The sequence below is a fragment of the Melanotaenia boesemani genome, chromosome 17, assembly GCF_017639745.1.
Source record: "Melanotaenia boesemani isolate fMelBoe1 chromosome 17, fMelBoe1.pri, whole genome shotgun sequence".
Taxonomy (NCBI): Eukaryota; Metazoa; Chordata; class Actinopteri; order Atheriniformes; family Melanotaeniidae; genus Melanotaenia; species Melanotaenia boesemani.
Window position 1 is genome coordinate 9,150,148 of NC_055698.1, and position 19,842 is coordinate 9,169,989.

The following is a 19,842-nucleotide window of genomic DNA, read 5'->3' on the forward strand; positions in this document are numbered from 1 at the left end:
CCGGAAACTGTATACAATTTCCATTCAAAATACAAGCTTAGTGGATATCCGATTTAATCTATGAATGGATCATTTTAATCATCTGGTGGCATGCATAGACATTGGAAATAAATGATAGAATAGACCACTTTCCACAGAATCTTAGTCTCCTGAAGGGGAGACAAAGCTACCTCTCTTATTCAGTGACTTTAGCTCTACTTTTAAAGTGACACTATTTAACTTTCTGACCTTAGATTATGTGTATGACTTGTTTTTATGAAATTAAATGTACGTCTCTGGAGCTGTTGTTACCAGTAGCATCTTGAGGCTGAGATAATTCACAAACCTTTCCGGGATGTATTTTTTTAGGGCAGGGTTTTGATTTACAGCACCGCATAATCAACAAGATAATAATTAGATTTACTCAATATTATTTACTAAATAAAAAAGAAAATAAGATTAGTTTATGAAAAAACTGATGTTTCAATTGATGCAGGCTTTTATTTTGAAAGTTCACAGACCCTCTTCCGGTTACCTGTGTTTACTTGGCGCAGCTGATAGCGCCAGAGCGAGAGGAGAAGACAGGGCTTGAGTTGACGGTGAGACAGATTACCACGGGGACTCGGAATTATTTGCAGCCGGTTTACTGCCAGCGTTTGGCGCGTTGATGTGAACGACCGATGCATTTTTAGCCCCGGTAAATTCAGCAAAAGGCCCACGCACGCTCCCGCAGCTTAAAATGGAACAAACAGGACGCCTCGCGCTACTCTCGATTCAGTGGTAAGTCAGACTCGTGTAGGACATGCATGCGTGCAGGTTGGTGGTGTGGCCCTCTTGTAATTGTGTGAAGTTGGCTTGGATTTATTTGATTTTTATTTTAATATTCCTAAAATGCATCATGCCACAGTTTTCGCCGGTGTGCTGTTGGCGCAGCCTGCTCTTCTCTGCGACGTCTTGCTATATCGGATGCAGCCAGCAGGCATGTTGACAGCAGAGGGAGGCTGTGGGGGGGTCCCATATGGACAGTTGCACGATGCTGTGAAATAGCAACTGATACATTAAAGGATGGCCATTTAACAGCTTGAACACAGAGGTTTCTTAATTTTCCAGTTGCTGTTTTTAATGATACATTCATCATATAGATGATGCTGTTTGGCATCCATCTGGGAACATAAAGTGTTTTTATGAAAGTAAGTTTAACTGTTTGATGGAACTTTATAATCCTGCATTAGGGCATATACAAGATGAAATAGTAGACCTGCAAAGCTCTTTCAGTGTTTGCCTGTGAACTAAACTGGGCATCTTTGCTACACTGATATCAAAATCAAATATACCAGGAAACTGATTTGACCTTTTAGCAGTTCTTATCATGAATCTCTCAAAAGTTATATGAGCAGAGCAGCTATTAAAACAGGTCCTTGACCTCATATGTGTACTTGTGTGCCTCTGCTTGTCCACACACACACACAACTATCTCATAAATCAATACATAACCAGCTACGCCAAAGAGTTATGCAAGCAGCATCATTGCATGGATGACTGGTACACAAATGCTCTGTATGTTGTGTTCACAAAGACTGGAGAGAACTGGCTTGGTAATTAAACTAGCCAGCTTTCGTCTCAGTTTGTAATTTTATCCATTGCCTGCTTTAAACTGATCAAGCGATTAGACGCTCCCGCTTGAGGTACAGTAGAGGTCTAGATTTAGATGAGCAGATCAGCCAGTCGTAGATGATTACCAGGTTTGAATGAGGCCAAGTCAGCAGCTCAAAGACGCACCAGCAGCAAGCACTGATCTCATCTGGTCTGCCCTGTCATCAGAGCTGTGTGTGTGAGCTTGTGTCCTTTCATCGCCTCAATTTCTGGAAACATCAACACCTTAATGTTGTCACTGTCAAAGAGGTGTAGGGTTCAGCGGGGTTTATATTACTTTTGCATATGTGTGAGTCTGAGCTTGAGAGTGAGGAGAAAGAGGGACATGTCAGCCTCAGATAGTAGAAAATATGATGCTTTTCTTACAAGTACAGTCCTCTAACTTTGGATCCAACAAAAAGCCTTTTGATGCTTTCATAGTTTAATTTAATAAGCAACAACTTCCAAGAGATTATAGATTAACTTGGTCTTTCTGTTTGTATCTAATTATGCTTCTAGGTGTGCTCCTGGCAACCATTATTTAGTTTAGTGTTTGTAGAATCAGATGGGAGGGCACACCTATGTGAGGATCACCTCCATGGAATGTTCTTTGCCTGTACATTGTGTGTTTTGGGCCGTTGCTGTGCTCTTGGCACGCAGGTAGATTCTTGGAAGTGGAATGGCATCCCTACCCTGCAGGCGTTGTTTCACAATCAGGGTTGTGAAGCAACGTACTGTATGACGGGAGCACATGGATGAGCATAGTGGAGGGTCATATGTGAACAAAGCAGCACTGAGATGAATCAGTAGAGTAGAGTTTAGTCATCCTTTATGAACAAAACTTGTTCAAATTGTGTGATGTGTTAATGAAAAGATCAAAATATAGCAGAAAGCCATTGAAGGTTGAAGTTTAAATAATCTAAAATATAGTTCACAAACAAGTAGACGGAAAAAAAATTAAATGTCTCAGTAATTTAAACAAGAACATGTTTGAGGATTATTTATAAAACTATTTTTTTAGTCAAAATTGTAACATAGCAGAGCTAAAACAAAAAAAATATTTAGGAATACATTTAAAAAAATCAAAGCCTGGTTGTTTTTAAACAAACTTTCTTCGTTGAGGCTTTATTACAAATAAATATTACTTAATCATCAAGGTTAGAAATGAAAATGTTAAGGAAAAGACACAAAACAATTTGTTGTACAGCTTTATAGTAAAAACCCAGGTTTGAATATTGAAAGATGGGCTGATTTACTTGTCTCCCATGAAGGATGGTCTTATTCCTTTTCTTATTTAGAGTAGTGAACAAACTCATCATAGATGCCACTTAAATACTTCCAGGTCGAGCAAAAATGGACCATAGCACCGGGACAAACTTGTTTGGTAAAATAAAAAACAGTTCCTGAACTCATAGGTGTTTTAACACAATATGACTTCTCAGACAAACCGTTGCCATAGATACCAGTATTATCACCATAATACAGTGTAAAAAGTAGAGTAATCATTTTTTCACAACAGTCATGTTTTGGGTTGTACTCTTTTATCTTTTTAGTTTCTTGTCTTAATCTTTTCATACTGACAAAAATAGATGAAAAAGCCTCAATTTTACAATTACTTCTAAAATGATCTTATCGTGTCATCTCAAAATGTGTGAAAATAGGCTGTCTGGTTAGCCCACCACCTTGATTAGAAATAAGATTTTTAGTGGATTTTTTGTTCCTTTCAGATCAGCAGCACGTTTTCAAATATTCTGATTAATACCTGCAAATAAACTGAATGGCAGCCTTCTCAGCTGTTCAGGGTTCAACCAAACTAAGACTTTGACCATGGAAAATGTTACACATATGAAATATCAGTGTGTTATTGTTCTTCATGTTAGCTTCTCTTTACATGTGCAACATTAATATTTTCCACAAGAACCAGCAGCTACAGGGCTTGAGGATTTCTTCTAAAGTTCTTCATTGCAGAGACAATTGTTACATTTTGGAATAAATTTTTTTTTTTTTTCATATTTACTATTTTCTTTTACAGATCAGATCATGAGAAGATGGGACTGAATTGAGCTGAACTCTTGCAGCACAGTAGGACCATTAACCAGCCGGAGATCTAACTATAAACTCCCAAAGTGACCTCAAAAAGTGGCACAGCTACGCCTGTAATCAACAGGAGTTCCACTACAAACTTCATCTAACTTCAAGCTTCTCAGGGGGTGATGGAGAACTGATGACTGAAGACCATCAGGCGACAGAAGGTCGATCCTCTCACCTGCCTGCCAGCGGACATGGCAGGGCTCAAACGTCATCATGATGGGAAGATTGCTGGGCTGTACGACCTGGATAAGACACTTGGCCGTGGTCACTTTGCTGTAGTCAAACTGGCTCGTCATGTGTTTACTGGGGAAAAGGTATGCACAAGCGCAGTGTTTTGGTGCCAAGGCCTAAATGTCTTCATAGTCAAACAATCAGTTTCAACACTCTAATTCTTGGAAACAGACTTGGAAAAGTCTGATTGGATTTATTTGCCAACAGATTGGGTTGTTCTTGGGTTCTGTGAAGGAATGTGATTAGAAACTCATGATGGTTTTATAGTTGTCTCTGGAGACGCCTCAAACGTGACTTGGCTAAATACTTGTAATACTTTTTGCTCGACAGACATCTAAACGATTTCAGATGTCTGCTAAAGTTTAATTTAAGCTTCATCTCTCTTCCAGGTTGCAGTAAAAGTGATAGACAAAACAAAGCTAGACCCAGTGGCCCGGGGTCACCTTTTCCAGGAAGTGCGATGCATGAAAATGGTGCAGCATCCCAATGTGGTGCGCCTTTACGAGGTCATTGACACAGCCACCAAGCTCTACCTCATCCTGGAGCTGGGCGATGGTGGAGACATGTACGACTGCATCATGAAGCATGAAGGAGGCCTCAGTGAAGAGGTGAGAGGGGCGCAAGCAATAACATGAACAAAGAGCCTACCATCTTTTTAACGGGCAGATAAATGTGGATATTTGTAGCAGTGCAGGGTTGCTCTGTTTTAACGCCATCTGACCTTGGACTTGCCTCAAGATAAGGAAAGAGAAAGGAATCAATAAGGGTATAATATTAATACTGATTATCCTGGGATAGGATGGGAACTGTTCTCCTAGGAACAAACTTATTAATTTTGTAGTGGAGGAAAGTATGACGAAAAGCATTGAAGGACAGTTCAAAGGTAGTTATGAGCACATCAGTACATTGTGTGTACTGATGACTTGAAGTTAATGAATCCCAGGCACCAGGCGGGAAGTTTGTGACATTGAAAGCTACTATATTACAAGTTAAGGGAGTTACAGGAATACAATGTTCTCAAATTCTGCAATGTTAACAGGCTTTTTACTTCCTTTATATGTTCAATTACTGGTACAGAGTGATATTTCCATTAACTTCGGTTCTACTCTGGAGTTAGTTTGTAAGCTCAACAGAAGAGTTTGTGTAGTATGCGTAACTGACTCCTTAGTGAAAATAATCTTTAGTTCAGCATAAATCTTTTTGATTACAGACCATCTATGCAGATTTTAAAATCCTCCTGTATCTAAAAAAAAAAAAAAAAAAAAAAGATTTAACTTTCAGATTTGTCTCTATTTTTTTTCAAAGCCAACTTTCCACCGATTGGCTGGCTTCCAAATGTCTGCAGCTGCACCTGTACACCCTGCACCTTGTTGGTTCGCTGCTCTCAGAGCAGATATACAGAATTCTCTGAATGAGTGACATTAACTGGTCAGGATGTTGGAGAAAATCAGAATATACTCAGACTGGCTTACAACTCATTTTTGCTGACATTGATCACTTTTGCACATTTACTTACTTATCTGAAACTTTTACCTTGTTTATGGAATAACATCCTGAGGCGTATGTAGCTTGATGATGGTGTAGCTTAGCTTAAGAAAATACTGAAAACGGGGCCTACAGGTAGTCTACTTCTGAATAAAGATGACAAAAAGCACCTCTAAACTACATAATATAAAAATATTTTTAATGTCTGTACTGTTTGTACAAAAACTGAGTTGTTAATAACTTCTTTTGCTCAGTTACCATTCAGCCATTCGTGATTCTGTTTCCCACTGTAGAACATACACAGTTAACATCCCTTTTAAGTTGCCACGACAAATTTACTAAGCTTGTTTACTATTAGTTATTTGGCAACTTTAACAGTTATTTGGAGTCTAATATTCAAGAATTTTCTAGTCCAAGTCTAAAAGTCATGATCCTAAAAAGTGGGTTTTTCATTTTCTAGCTAGCTTACTAGCAATAGCATGATTGGTTTGCTGTTTGCTTTTGAGTAAGTAGAAAGCAGGTCTAGCGAGTATGCTGTCAAGTGAGCCATAGCGAATGATTAAGTGACAGACAAACTAATGATAGTAATAAAATTGACTTCTCCTATTTCTGCTTTTTCTCTTCTCCAAGGTGGCCAAGTGTTATTTTGCCCAAATTGTCCACGCCATTTCCTACTGTCATCGGCTGCATGTAGTTCACAGGGACCTGAAGCCTGAAAATGTGGTGTTTTTCGAGAAGCAAGGTGTAGTCAAGCTCACAGATTTTGGATTTAGCAATCGCTTTCAGCCTGGGAAAAACCTGAACACCTCCTGTGGCTCGCTGGCCTACTCAGCTCCTGAAATACTGCTGGGGGACGAGTACGATGCTCCCGCTGTGGGTAAGTCTGAAAAACTGACAGAGACTGGGTTCTGGGTCACACAGTGGGGAGATGTCTACTCTATTTTGACTTGGGCAGCTCTTACAGCTTCATTTTCAGTCTGTCAAGTGCAATCCCAGCAGCAGAGCATGGTATACTACAGTTCTGTCCTCTTGTGCATACCAGTCTGGTTAACTGATGCTTTCACATTCACACGCTCTTAAAACTGATGTGGCTTAGCAATAAAGTATTGTATGACCTACAGTACTTTATGGCTATTCTATAACAATAAAGTATTATATGACCTACAGTACTTTATGGCTGGATCCTGCAGACAACTTGGCACACTTGCAGCATTATCACCCAGCTGATGTAAGGAGATGAGCTGTTCAAAGTCCAGAACAAGCAAGAATACCAGGTAGCATGGAAATAAGGTGATCTACAGCACTGCAGTCTTACAGCGGCAGCATATTCTTATCCTCAGTTTACTTTTACTGACAAACCTGGCCCGTTTAGTAAAATCTGATATCAGATGGGGCTGAAATTGGTTTCCTCGGCCTCCTCAGCACTCTTTTCTTCTGTAATTGGTGCACACAAGCAGCCTCACCATCAGTGTCTCCACCACCCCTCCATCTCTCTCAGAGATAGCAGTACTTGGATATCAAATAAAATTGTAATGGGGGAAAGAAAATCAAAACAGAAGCATGAAGATTGGGGAGGAGAAGCATAAAAAAAAGAAGAGGAAAATCAGACAGCAAGAAAAAGGAATCAGCAGTCCTTCTGTCTACCCAGAGGCCACTGCGTCAGAGGAAAAGCAGGGGGAGAAAATGCAGAGAGGGAGCATTTTCAGTTTTTCTGACTGAGTGGATTTGCTGTGGCTATTTCCATCTGCCTGTCCTCGCTCGCTCTCCTTTGTACCAGGCAGCTTCCATATTTTCAAAGTGAAGTAATCACAGTCCTGTTTGACTGCATGTGTGCTTTTGTATGATTGTGTGAGGTCTGTCCAAGCTCTTGTTTGTGGACATTTTCAGTGCATGTGTGCATGTATTTTGTTCTCTGGAGCTATTGCACTGCCTCAGTGTTATTGTTCATTCAGCTGAGATGATGATGTTTTGATTGCTGGGATTATCCACCCAGCCGGGATGTAATATCGTGCGATTGTATCTGCAGTGCAGAATGATGTGGAGCAGGCTAAATGGAGCCCAGCCATCCTGATGTTCTGGACTTGAGAGTTACCTGGCATGAGGTTATACCGTATATGTGCTGACAGGCTGTAGGGTGTGGAGCTCTCTGGTTGCGTGCCAGGTGGCGGTCAGCCCAGTTTGTTGGAGAGATAAAGAGGATGTCCTCTCTCAGCTATCAAAAGCTGGACCTGTTTAGAATTTGTTGGTCTTTAAGGAAGTGCTGAAGATTGAGATGTGAATCAGTCCTTAAGATGGCACAGAAGTCATTTATCAGAGCCCCGAACACTCCGAACTTTAAATAAAGCTCAGAAAAAACTACATGTAGTGTTTGGTTCTTTGTACTCAAGCTTGAACTGAATTTAAGTGTTTTCATAATGAAAAATAACTCACTTCAATAAAGATAATCCATGCTAAATCCACTTAAAAATGACGTTTATTATTTATGAAAATTGCTGATAATTTTCCTGATGATCAACTTTTCCTTAAATCCATTTATTTTCTCAATTTATAGAGTAAGATCCAGAAATGTGTCCAGAATTTGAAGGAGATATATTAATAAGGTGATATGAAGCAGATAAATTCCAAGTTGAACTGAACTGAACACAACCAGGCTTGGACTTGCTCTAATATGCCAAATGGGTCAGGAGTGAGTGTTTTCATCATGCAGTGTGACTTTATTTTTCTCTCTTTTTCTGTTAATGTTCTTCATTGTGGGCTCCCTTCTTTTGTCTTGTATACATAGAAGTAGGCCTGTCGCGATAAGCAATAAGTCAATTAATTGAACGATAAGAAAATAAGAGCACGATAAGTTTGCCGGCCGCGATAATTTTTATTAGTCCCCCCTTTACCATAAACTGTGTATGACAATAGGTTTCACTATGGCGTATTTCGACTCAACGCTCTGGTTTGTTGCGGAGTGATCTCTCTGGTGTCATACTTGACTGCAGCATGTTGCAGCACGAGCCGGTAAGCCGCATTTGTTTTGCAGGGCTGCCAACACGCAATGGCCGTGAGACTTGCGCATTTAAGTGGCTTCTCACGCTCTCGCGCTAAACCTCCGATTCTCATGCTGAAATATGTAAATAAGTCGAATGGAGAAATAATAGATGCAAGCACCTCCTCTTTTATCATTTCGCTGCTCCCCACATGTAAGCAGAACACACACATCTAGCTTACGACGTCAGTACAAAGCCCCCACTTCCTGGTCTACCGTAATAACCCCTGTAATCCGCAGGCACATTACGCAAATAGAGTCAGCCTATATACTAGTGTTGTGCGATGTGTCTAACTTTGTGTGTGCGATCCAGCAGCTCAGTGCGCGTGAGAGTGAGCGTGAGCGCAGAGGGAGGAGAAGAAGAGCTTATGAGGAACGAGAGTAGCAGAAGAAGAAAAGGTGTGAAGAGAAGAGACGGAGCGGTTAGGCAGAACAGTCAGGAAAAACAATAACGGTGCGTTATAATAAAGCCGTTTCTCAGCACAACCGCTGTTTCCTTTTTTTTATGGTGCTCCACGCCGTGAGCGGCGAGAGAAGAGAGTAATTGGGAGTTAACCCCGAAGCCAACTCCACTTCGGCCCTGGAGAGGACGGATCTCCCCCGTGTCCTCCGACTACTATCGGCGGATAAGAAGCGGGAATGGTTAACACTAGCGTATTTGACAAAATACACATTAAGAGCAATGCCGGCTAATCGAGAGGTTTGGGAGGATTCCCAGTGGGCTGCATTACTTTTGGGCCGGCGTCCCGGCTTATGTGAAAAAGGCGCTTTTATTTATTTAGTTTATTGATCTTTGAAAATGTGTACTTGCATTATTATTATTGTATTAGTTGAGAATGGTCTCAAAATGACACATTAGCGCTTTGCGCAATATTATCGTTTATCGCGATAATTTCTGAGAAAATTTATCGTACAGCTAAATTTGTTATCGTGACAGGCCTACATAGAAGTTAAGAATAGATTTCTTCATCTTTAAGAAACACAAGCTGCATTTGGGAAATAATAACTTATGCAATATATTTATATATATCCAGGGTACATGTGTATATAATGAAAATACACAAATAGAAGTTTTTTTATTTTTTGTTTGTTTTGTTTTTTTTTAGCAAATCATGTTGCATAATGATAAACAGGACAGGATGCTGAGCTTGGCCCACTCAGCTACAGGGTTAAGTGTGTCAAGACACAAGGGACTGCTTATTGGTTTTCTCAGGAAAACAACTGTGTTAAAATATGACTTGCAGGGTTACAAAAAGAGGATGTTTACACTCCCAGCTGTCACCACTAAGTAGTCAGTGTCGTCAGTGCAAGTGATGCGACCATGCGAGTGATGCGAACAGCGTTATCCAGAGATGTGTCAGCCATCTGGTTTATAAATAAAGTTATCCAGGAAGGAAGTTTGGCGGGCGGCTGACGCAAGTGATGAAGGAGGCAGGGTGGCGGTTGCTAGGATACGCTGGCGAGGGGGTAAAGCGGCGAGGGGGACTGCAGCAGCATTGCTCTCTCCACCAGCAGCATGAAGCACTGCCTCACAACCTCAGAGTAATAAATACTCAGAACACACAGTAAACCAACACGTTTACTTTAACAGATTGAATTTTCCAGCTTGGCCTGGAAAATTGAAGTGATGCAAAGAAATATTAAATCAAAGATGAGGATGATGAGGATGGTAAATCCACTGAAACTCTATGATGGATTGATGGACAGAAATAAATGCACACATTTTGACAAGCTAATAATTGGTACATGTTCTTTTTCTGTCTTTGCAGAAAACAGTTTCCACAGCAGCTTATTTGCAAACTAAGAAAAAAAAGCCCATTTTGCTTGATTAAACTATTATCTTTGCTAAGCAACAGCAGCAACCCCACAGCTTTAATGCTACAATGGATCAAATTAATGCTCACAGCAAACAATGTCATTTACAGAGACAAACTCATAGGCACTCTCCCCGTGACCCTGCTGTTTCCTTCATCTCCACAGAGGAATACTGCATGTCTTAGCTCTTGGTTTTGTTTTTTTTACAGCTTAAACTTGACTGTTTTCATCTATTCACAGCAAAACATCCAGCTGCAGGCATTTTTAACAATATTTGTGCAGAGCTCAGATAAATTGTCCAAACAGAGATAGTCAGTTTTGAACACAGTGAGCTGTTTAGCTGATGAGCTGCAGATATATTTCCAAGGAATATAAACAGAAAAGAAACGAGAGTGAAATATTAGATATGTGAATTTCTTTTATTAGGAACAGCCAAATAAAGAAAAAATATCAGATTTTTAAAAGACTTAAAGTTAAGGAAGAAAAAAACACTGTTCATTATCAGCTTTTTTTTTTAAAAAATGTTATATCTCCATAAATTTCTTGCTAACATTTAACCAAACCAATTGTGTCAGTGAAACCCTGGAATTGTTTTGTGGCTACAACATGAGCTTAAATCAAGATCAATCCACCTCTTTGCTTCATAGTTCTCCACAATCTTTGCTCACAAATGCTTTTACTTTGCAAGCTTCTAATGTTGCATTTGGCAGGTTTTCTCCTGCTGACTTATTTATCTAAGTTATATTTGTGCAGGTGTCACTGCACAGGAAGAGTGCATCACTACTGCAGAGTTGGCTAACTCTTACTAAAAGTCTTCTGTAGTCAAATAGGAGCATTGATTTGCTTTTCTGGTAATCCTCCCAGCAGTTCTCTTGTAAAGTGCTTTTGATGCTCCAAACCTTATCTGGACCTTCACCATTTCTGTTAATAGCCATTTCTTAATGACAGTATAACTACCAGTAAATGCTTTCCTGTCTTCTTATAAACCCTCCCCTGCTTTAATGTGCATCAATTGCCTAAATTTATTGAGCGATAAAGAGCAGATTAGCAGAGTCATTGGTTTTTTTTAAGGCACATATTTATAAAGCTTTTATATTTGGATTTGAATCAGTTAATCTTGTGCTCACCTCACTACTTACAGCATTAGAAAACCTCTTCATGCCATTGTATTATCCAATAAGTGTGCATCAATATTGTTTGTTCCATTGTTGCTAACAATCTAAAAGTCAATTGTTCCCGGTCAGGTGGCAGTTGATGCATCATTTACTTCCAGAATCAGATTAACATAGAAGTTATTGGTTGGGGATAATTTTAAAAAAGACTCCAATCTGCTCTTTAGTCCTTCTAGGAGAAAATGAGGCAGATATGAATAACTGGAACCTCACCACACTCTTTAGAAACACAGCTAAATAGGAAGAGGGGCTAGCTAGCAGCCTCAGATCACATTTTATTTGAATTATAAGACATCTAAAGAGTTAGCGTAAGCGTTAAAGTTGGTGATGTAGTTTGATCACACTGGTTCTTTAAAGCACAAATGCTGCGTCACTTTTACTGAGGACAGGTCAAAACTCTGACTAATGGGACACCAAATGTGCTCTGTCTCTCTGTTCATAGCCAGTATATGAATGCTGGATGTGTGTCAGTGGAGCAACCGGCTGACCAGGGCAGCAGTGAAAGCCCTGAGCAAGAATATGCTTCTTTTCGGACCAAAAGTGCTGTTCCCTAAAATTACCATTTGTGTGAAGCTTTGAGGAATGAACACGTTAACCCAGTTTTCTGGGAAGGCGCTTTTTAAGCGGGAATGCATGCATGCGTGTTTCTGTGCGGGCATGGCGCTGCCCGCAGGAAGGCAGGCCGTGCAGAGCCTCATCCTTGGTTAGACAGATGTGTCCTAAGCTTGCACATGTTTATGGAAATGGCCCTGATAGAATGTGATTCATGCTTCATTTGAACTCAGGCGGAGACGGCTCATGTTCTTTCTTTTTTTTTTTTCCATTTTAAAATGTAGGTCACTAAGCAGTGAGGACACTCGTGGTTCATTTAGTAGAACAGTCATATTTTTTACATTTTTCCCCCACTTTTTGTTTGATCTGACAGTATTCTGTCTCTACAGATATCTGGAGTTTGGGGGTGATCCTCTTCATGCTGGTTTGCGGTCAGCCCCCCTTTCAGGAGGCTAACGACAGCGAGACGCTCACTATGATCATGGACTGCAAATACACAGTGCCTCCGCACATCTCCCATGCATGCAGAGAGTGAGTAATACCCAAGCACACAAACCCACACGGATGGACGGAGTACTCTGCAGGTACTGCATATTTCATGTTTATAGATGTGTGAAGAAAAGAGAGCAAAGAGAGAGAGGGTGCGGTCTCCCTTCTGCTGCTCTCCGTTGTCCTGCTTTCACTCAGTGCTGCAGTGAGCTGCTCCACCAGAGATATGGTGCTGTGTTAAGTGTATCTAATGCACCCTTCACAACCGGCCCTCTATTTTTAACATTGTGGGGGTTTAACCATGCATCGAAGCAGAGCAGGAACAAATATTTGCTGAATACATTTTGAATGGCTGCAGCTCTGAGAACACTTATTGTGTTTGTTCAGGACTTCATTAGCCCATGTTGACTTTTACACAATACTTCAAACATTGGCGCATGTCCGGGTTCATGTGTTGTTTGTTTGAAACCTGTATACAAGTCGATTTCCCATGCGACCTTGAGGAAACAGCACTTCCCCCTGTTTGTGAGAACCATTTAAACCAGTGAACATCTGCAAACAGTTCTGGATTTATTTAGGCTCTTAGGTTTAGTTTTATAATTAACTTTGTCCTATCAGCTCAGCTTTTGTTGAGACAAAAAGAAATTATCTGCAAATAGAGGTTTAAGGGTATTAAAAACTATCTGGTTTAAGCCATCACAACAGACCCAGGACAATAAAATGACACCTACATTAGCTGTTTATTAATAGCAAATGCTCTCACAATCACTGGCTCATTCATTAGCTGTGTGGCTACAAAATCCTTTTCATCCATGTGCAGATGATGGCCATTATGATAATGCTGTTTTTCTCCATTGTCACAGCCATTACCACTGTGCATTATTATATCTAAATAAAGGAAACGCTTTATTTAGATACTAAATCAAAAGTACATCTAAATATACAGACAAGGCTTTCATTTATTTTGTAATGCTTTGTGGCAGCGAAGCCCCAAATTACTCCTACTTATGTCAAATATTTATATCTAGTTTATATTCATTTCTAAAAATATTTTTTCCACAAGTGACCCCATAAAAAAGTGTAAATTGTAGGACTTTGTTTTAAAGATGTTGATGATAAATGTTAAATAAGTCTATTTATTAAAAATGTCTGTGTTATTTATATGAGGTTGGAGAGCTTCCTTGCCATCACTTAAATTCCCTCTACAGATTTATCATTGGCTTAAACTTTGGTGGGAGTTTGGAAAATGTTGGAATTGCCTTTCGCTTATCTTTCTATTGGAGGGTTGGCGTGCTTCCCAAAGCATTATTTTCTGCAGACTGTTGGATCTTTTTCTGCAGAATCTTAATATAGCTTCCTTTCCAAGCATCATCCAAGTTCTAAGAATTAGCAGCAAGGCTATCTGGATGATTTGATTGATTTTTGATACCAACATTTCAAAGCAGCTATTTCAGTGGACAGTGCATAGTACTGGTCTGCATGAAGGCCAATCAAGAAGGACTCCACTTCAACTATAATCACTTGGAAAGAAGTGGAAAACTTTTAGTTACATGTGATTTTAATAAGATGGAAATTGAGGTGCTTGGGATCAGGGAAGCGCTTTTGTTTGGCAAAGGAAAGTAGAAGAAATGATCCCAAAGAACGCCACAACAATTGGGGTGATGGGAAAGGGATGCTTTGGGGGGGATTTTCAGCCACTGAGACAGGAAAACATGAAAAGATGACCAGAAACATGCAGCAGGTTTTTGGGATGTGGCAGCCAGAGTCCTGACCTGAAAATATGATAAAAACTAAAAAACTACAGCGACAACATAGAGGTTTTCCACTCTCAAACACCAGGAGATAACTGAGAAAAAGTTCAAACTTGGGCTTAATAAGTTAAATCGGACTTTATTTTTTTACAGTTATCCCCATATCCTCTCTTACTGATCTGTATTTACCCCCCAAAAATGCATCTTTTACAATTTTGCCAGCTCATGAACACGATATTCATCACCACACAAATGAATGGTTTATCTATTTTAAATTTTCTTTAAGCAATAACCAAATGTTTCTTCATTTTGGCCACAGTAATAATCTCCACTATTACCCCTCCAGCTTGATAGGTCATATGCTGCAGAGGGACCCCAAGAAACGAGCGACCTTGGAGCAGATCGAAGGGCATGAATGGCTTCAAGGTGTTGACCCCTCCCCAGCTACCAAGCTGTCGACCCCTCTGGTGTCCCATCGTAGCGTGTCTGAGGAGGAGCATGGCTCCATCATCCAACGCTTGGTGTTGGGAGGCATTGCAGACAGAGACACCATTACTGAGTATGTGTCCTACTCTAGCACTCACAAACAAATGCATTAATCCTGAACTGTTGCCATGTTAAATTCAGTCTCTACTGCTATCCCACCTTTTTGGCTCATGCTCAGGTTTGGTGCTGATCTACCATAGGTGTTGATATCTTAGTGGGATTAAGGCTGATACTGTTACCATTGTCTCAGGGCTCTGGAGTCAAACCAGTACAATCACATCACAGCCACCTATTTCCTGCTGGCGGAGAGGATGCTGAGGGAGAGGCAAGAAAAGGAGCAGCACAGCCAGACACGATCGCCCAGCCCCAGCAAGGCCCAGTTCAGGTAAACACACACCCAAACACATCACACACAAATTCACAAATATTTCCTGAGACAGACAGATTGCTGCCTCTGCATTGCTGCATACTGTCAGTCTCTAGAAAGCAAGTCTGACAGAAGATGGACAGACAAGGCCCTTTAGTTGAGCAGGGGATGAAGGACAGACTGAGAGGTTGCAGATCAGCAACCCTGTCAGGGATGTTTACTAGAAATATCTTGAAACATATGGCGAAACTATGAAAAAATGCATTTTCTCCCCCAAGAAAATCTAATAACATCCTTGTGATAAGTGTTGCTCTAAATTCAACCACTCAAGCTGAACATCTTTATCTTAATGCTTTTTAATAGAATAAACAGGATAAGCCTGTTTTCTTGCAAGGAGTTCTCATATATGCAGTAAATGATAAACTACCATCATCAGCCAGTTTGTGCAGCTTAGCGTAACGGGTGGAAACAAAGGTTGGCACCTAGCCTGCCCATGTCCAGTGGAAAATATTGCAAAGCATTTTATTTACATGCACTAAATACTCTGAGGAAAATGTTTGCTTCCAAAATACTTTTAGTTTTCCATTTTCTTAGTAGGAGCTCTCATGCGTGTCCAGTAAATGCTGGTGTTAAGAATAAGGGTGGACGGCAGCAAGGACCTCACAGAAATGATGGTTTAATAACAAAATGAAATTGGTCAAGTTTAGAAAATGAGCTGTGATGGTGCAGAGTGGCTGTAGTCCTTCCAAAATCTAGATGGCCTGGTGGTTAAATGCTGGGTTGAATCCAAGTAAAAAAAAAAATCGCATGGTCTGATTGAAAGGGGAGAGACAAAGAGAGAGACAAAAAACAGGAAAAAAACTAAACTGATCTTTTAGATGAATGTACAATACCGCTGGTAAGCAGACAAACTGGCGCTGAATGAAGAGCAGTTTCAGACTTTATGGTGGAGACAATCAGGAACAGCTGTGTCCAATAATCATCCACACAGGAGAGCTAGGAGGGGGGAGGAGGGGCGAGGCAAAACAAAAAACTGACAGATCCTAATATGCTAGGCTACACCCAACAGCTAGTTAGCATAGCTTAGGGTTGAGTGGACACAAAGGTTACCACATAGCCCTACTATGTCCTGTTGAAAATATTGCTAACTATTTTAGCTTAGCATTTATCTAAATGATAGATATTCTCTAATAGAAGATATAGTATGACTGTTTCTAAAATATGGTTTGTTTGTTGTTGTTTTTTAATTTTCTTACAAGGAGTTGTCATGCGTACATGTAGTAAATGCTAAACTACACCCAGTTATCATAGATAAGTGCAAAGCTAAACAAAGATTAGAACTTAGCTTGACTCTATGAAAAAAGATTGTCAGTCAAAACACCCAAAGATTAGATATCTACATTCATGCTGTTGTATTAATTAAACAGTCAGTGAAGAGTTACTACTAGAAACATTTAGCCTATCATTATTATTTTTTTACGTGTTTTTTTTTTATTGCCCTTATACTGTATTATTGCCATTATTTGATAGTCATTACATTACAGATATCCTTTTAGCTCTGCATAGCTGGACTATCCTGTTTCTCCTTCCTTCAGTCTTTATGCTGCACTGACTTTATGCAGTATATGTTATTAATATGTTTAAGAGGGGATAGGTTATTTAATTTATTTTGGAATGAACAAAAGCATAAAAGTAATTGTTCTTGTAATATTTATCACTTACTATTACTTACATTAACATAAACAGTTAATTCAGTTAAAACCACTAAATATTATGTGTAACCCTTTACAGGCAATCTTGGCCCACTAGAGTGGATGTTCATCAGGATGTCAGCGATGGTCTAGGAGGTCCAGCTATGTCGCACCCAGGGGGCCCCCAATCCCCTGCTCGTAGTGCTGAGAGCCTCCACAAAGGTCCCAGACCCAAAACAGCTCTGCTGGACCTCAATCAGCGACAGGAGAACCACACTTCAGCTTCCAGTCAAGAGCAGCCTGCACGACAGAACCAGGAGAGGGGTCTAAGGCCTCTGGCAAAGCCCCACTCCAGTCCCCTCAGGCTGGGTTCTCTAGCTTCCGTGGGCCCTTGCAAGCCACGTAGTCCCAGTCTTTTTAGTGTGGAAGAGGATGAGGAAGAAGGGGCAGAGGACAAATGTTTGCCTCCCTCTACGCTGCCTACCCAAGTGGTACTTCGTTGCAAAACTGCCTCCTCATCGTCATCTACATCTTCCGGTAATCGCATGACATCACGTATGAGTGCCCCAGTTCTTAATCAGATCCACGAGGAAGATAAAGAGGATGAGGAAGAGGACGAAAGAAGAGAGTTGCATGGGCTTGGTCCGCCTAAACCCAGCCTCAGCCTCAATCTGAACTCTAGAATACCGTCACCTTTAACATTAATGTCATCACCTAAAGCTGCTGGTGTAACAGCACCTGTTGCCACTTTCACTCCCAGCTCAGAGACAAGTGATGAAGAGACAGAAAGTCACTTTAAATCTGACACCTTAACTGTTGGTGGACCAGAGGATGAGAGAGAAGGGAGGGAAGATGATGTAGAAAGAAGGGGGACAGGACAGGGCAGTCCCTCCAACTGTACTAGTCCAGGATCAGGGTCAGGCCAAGGTAAGGGAACAGCCAAAGCAGCTAGTGGGCTGGTGGAAAGCCTGAAGCTGATGAGCCTGTGCCTGAGCACTCAGTTCCACAACCTGACTGGAGGAGGAGGAGGAGGAGGCGTTGGTGGTGGTAGCGGCGGTGTTGGTGGGGACTCCCAGGACCGTCCCATGTGGAGGATGTGCATGGGTGGCTCTACAGGCAGCTTAGATAAAGTCTCACTCCTGGGTGGCCCTTCACCCAGGGCCAACCCTTACCACCAGCCCCCGCTGGGAGACACATTGGGAGATCCACTGCTGGATGGCCCCTGCTCGGGAACGTTGAGGCTGGGAGAGCTAGACCTTGCCAGGGAAAACCACAGGAACATGAAGAACCGTGTAATGCAGATGCCTCTGAACGAGAAAACTCTGTCTGTCAACATTCACCGAAGCCCCAAAGAGGGTCTTCTCTGCACCCCCACCCCACACAGCTGCTGCCAGGTCATATAGGCCCAAGCTGTGTCATCTTGTGCACCTCCACACTCCAACTCTCATAGTCACACATCTTTTTTTTCAGTTCTGTGAACACTGTCTCATGAGTTTACAGTTTGTTCATTTGTTTTGCTGTTTCTTTTTAATTAACACTAAATGGTGGAAAGCTAGGGGAAAGTCTAAATGCCAAAATTGCACAATAATAGACACAAAAAGTCTCAATGGGGGAGACTTGGTGTAATTATGTGAAGCACTTTGAGCTGATTAAGCAGAACACTTTGAGGTGGCATTTCATATATGAGAGGAGGCACATACTAGAGGTGCTTACAACTCTACTTCTACGCACTTATATTGTAAGTATACAATGTTCACACCTGTATCACTCAAATAAGCTGTTAAAGAGGGAAAGCAGATCAGTTTTAGTGTCATGTTACATATCCTTTTGTTCTACTCTGGTGTTTTTATGAGCTTAGTTTTTAAATTATTTTTGAGACAATAATTTTATCTTTTTTTTTATCTGAATGAAAGATTTAAGTTATGACTGTTTTCGTTCAAATGAGGACAAATACAGGGTGAAAACAGACAACTGCACTTGATGCATGATGGTGGCACACAAAATTTTGTAGTCCATCACTGTTTTATTTTTTTATCTTGAACATATACTGCAGAAAGAAAATGCACACTCACTTGTCAAATCTCTGTTGATCGAAAGCAGTTTGTAGATATGTGAATAGCTTAGCAGTACTCTGTACCTGTAGTATTAACAGTAAAGTCGTATTGCAGTATAGACCTGAATGCTTATCCTTAGAGACCATTGTTCTTCATTCCTACTGGATATTCAAGGTTTTGGTTGAACCCAGGGTTAAAGTGCTTGATGGTGTTAAAAGAACAGATTTTAAACCTCCACTCAACGTGCAATGGCAGCTTTATGAAATCAGAGTTTCCGCTCTATTTGTGTTCGGTGGAAACAAGATCAAACACCGGGTCGAACCAAAACCATGTACGTCCTGTAGCTTTCCAGGATCACAGTAGCCACTGTTGTAGCGTATTCCAAGACAACAATCAAGGGGTTTTAACAGAAAAGAAGAACACCACCCCTCTTTTCAAGTGTTGGTCTGTGTAACTGGATTTGTGACCCACCCATAGTGGAATATATAACTTGACAGTGCATGTGTTTTGCTGTAGCAACCTTATTTCTAACCCACCGAGGTGAAACCACCTGTTGTATCAAACTAAGTAACAGATTCAAATGGTCACTTTACTGTAACCTCACAGCAATACCAGCGACTACAAAATGTAAAACAATGGATGTGCCATAAAATCTGTCTTGAGCATATTGTACTGTATGTATGTATATGATAGAGATCTATTACAATAAAATTATGTGAATGAAGACTAGAGTCTGTTGACTTTTCTCAAGTGATAGTTGACATGAAACTGCTTTTTCTTTTATTATGTTTTTGATTATTGGTGAGCAGATCTACAGATTGCAGGGTGCCTGAGTGATGTTTGAAGGTTTGTGAACTCCTTGACATTTTATGTAATTCAGTAGCTGTAATAGTGCCTAAAGCATGTGAGCCCTGAGGCTGAGCAGGTAATATGAAGGTGAAGTTTGAAACCAGTTAAAATGAGGTGTGTGTGCTTTTTTTATTTAAAGAGCAGAGATGTATCAGTGTGTGCTT

At 40.7% G+C, this 19,842-nt stretch overlaps 1 protein-coding gene across 2 annotated transcripts; it reads left to right on the plus strand.

Annotated features, from left to right (window-relative positions):
* The first annotated feature begins 515 nt into the window (after positions 1-515).
* On the plus strand, positions 516-19,553 carry LOC121656930 (SNF-related serine/threonine-protein kinase-like). 2 transcript variants are annotated; one of them, XM_042012166.1, is made up of 8 exons: positions 516-759; positions 3,644-4,016; positions 4,323-4,541; positions 6,049-6,295; positions 12,381-12,522; positions 14,578-14,790; positions 14,968-15,102; positions 16,876-19,553. In XM_042012166.1, the coding sequence occupies exons 2-8, from the start codon at positions 3,894-3,896 to the stop codon at positions 18,176-18,178; spliced, it is 2,382 nt and encodes a 793-aa protein (XP_041868100.1). In that variant the 5' UTR covers positions 516-759; positions 3,644-3,893; the 3' UTR covers positions 18,179-19,553. The 2 variants fall into 2 exon arrangements, with proteins under 2 accessions (XP_041868100.1, XP_041868101.1); XM_042012167.1 differs by having other exon boundaries at positions 3,779-4,016.
* Positions 19,554-19,842: the final 289 nt, after the last annotated feature.

What these genes read in the sequence shown, in the direction of transcription:
- LOC121656930 (XM_042012166.1), top strand. Translation starts at nt 3,894, where the DNA reads ATGGCAGGGCTCAAACGTCATCATGATGGGAAGATTGCTGGGCTGTAC. An exon ending in ATGTGTTTACTGGGGAAAAG is followed by an intron (nt 4,017 to 4,322) that starts GTATGCACAAGC and finishes TCTCTCTTCCAG; the next exon opens with GTTGCAGTAAAAGTGATAGA. An exon ending in AAGGAGGCCTCAGTGAAGAG is followed by an intron (nt 4,542 to 6,048) that starts GTGAGAGGGGCG and finishes CTCTTCTCCAAG; the next exon opens with GTGGCCAAGTGTTATTTTGC.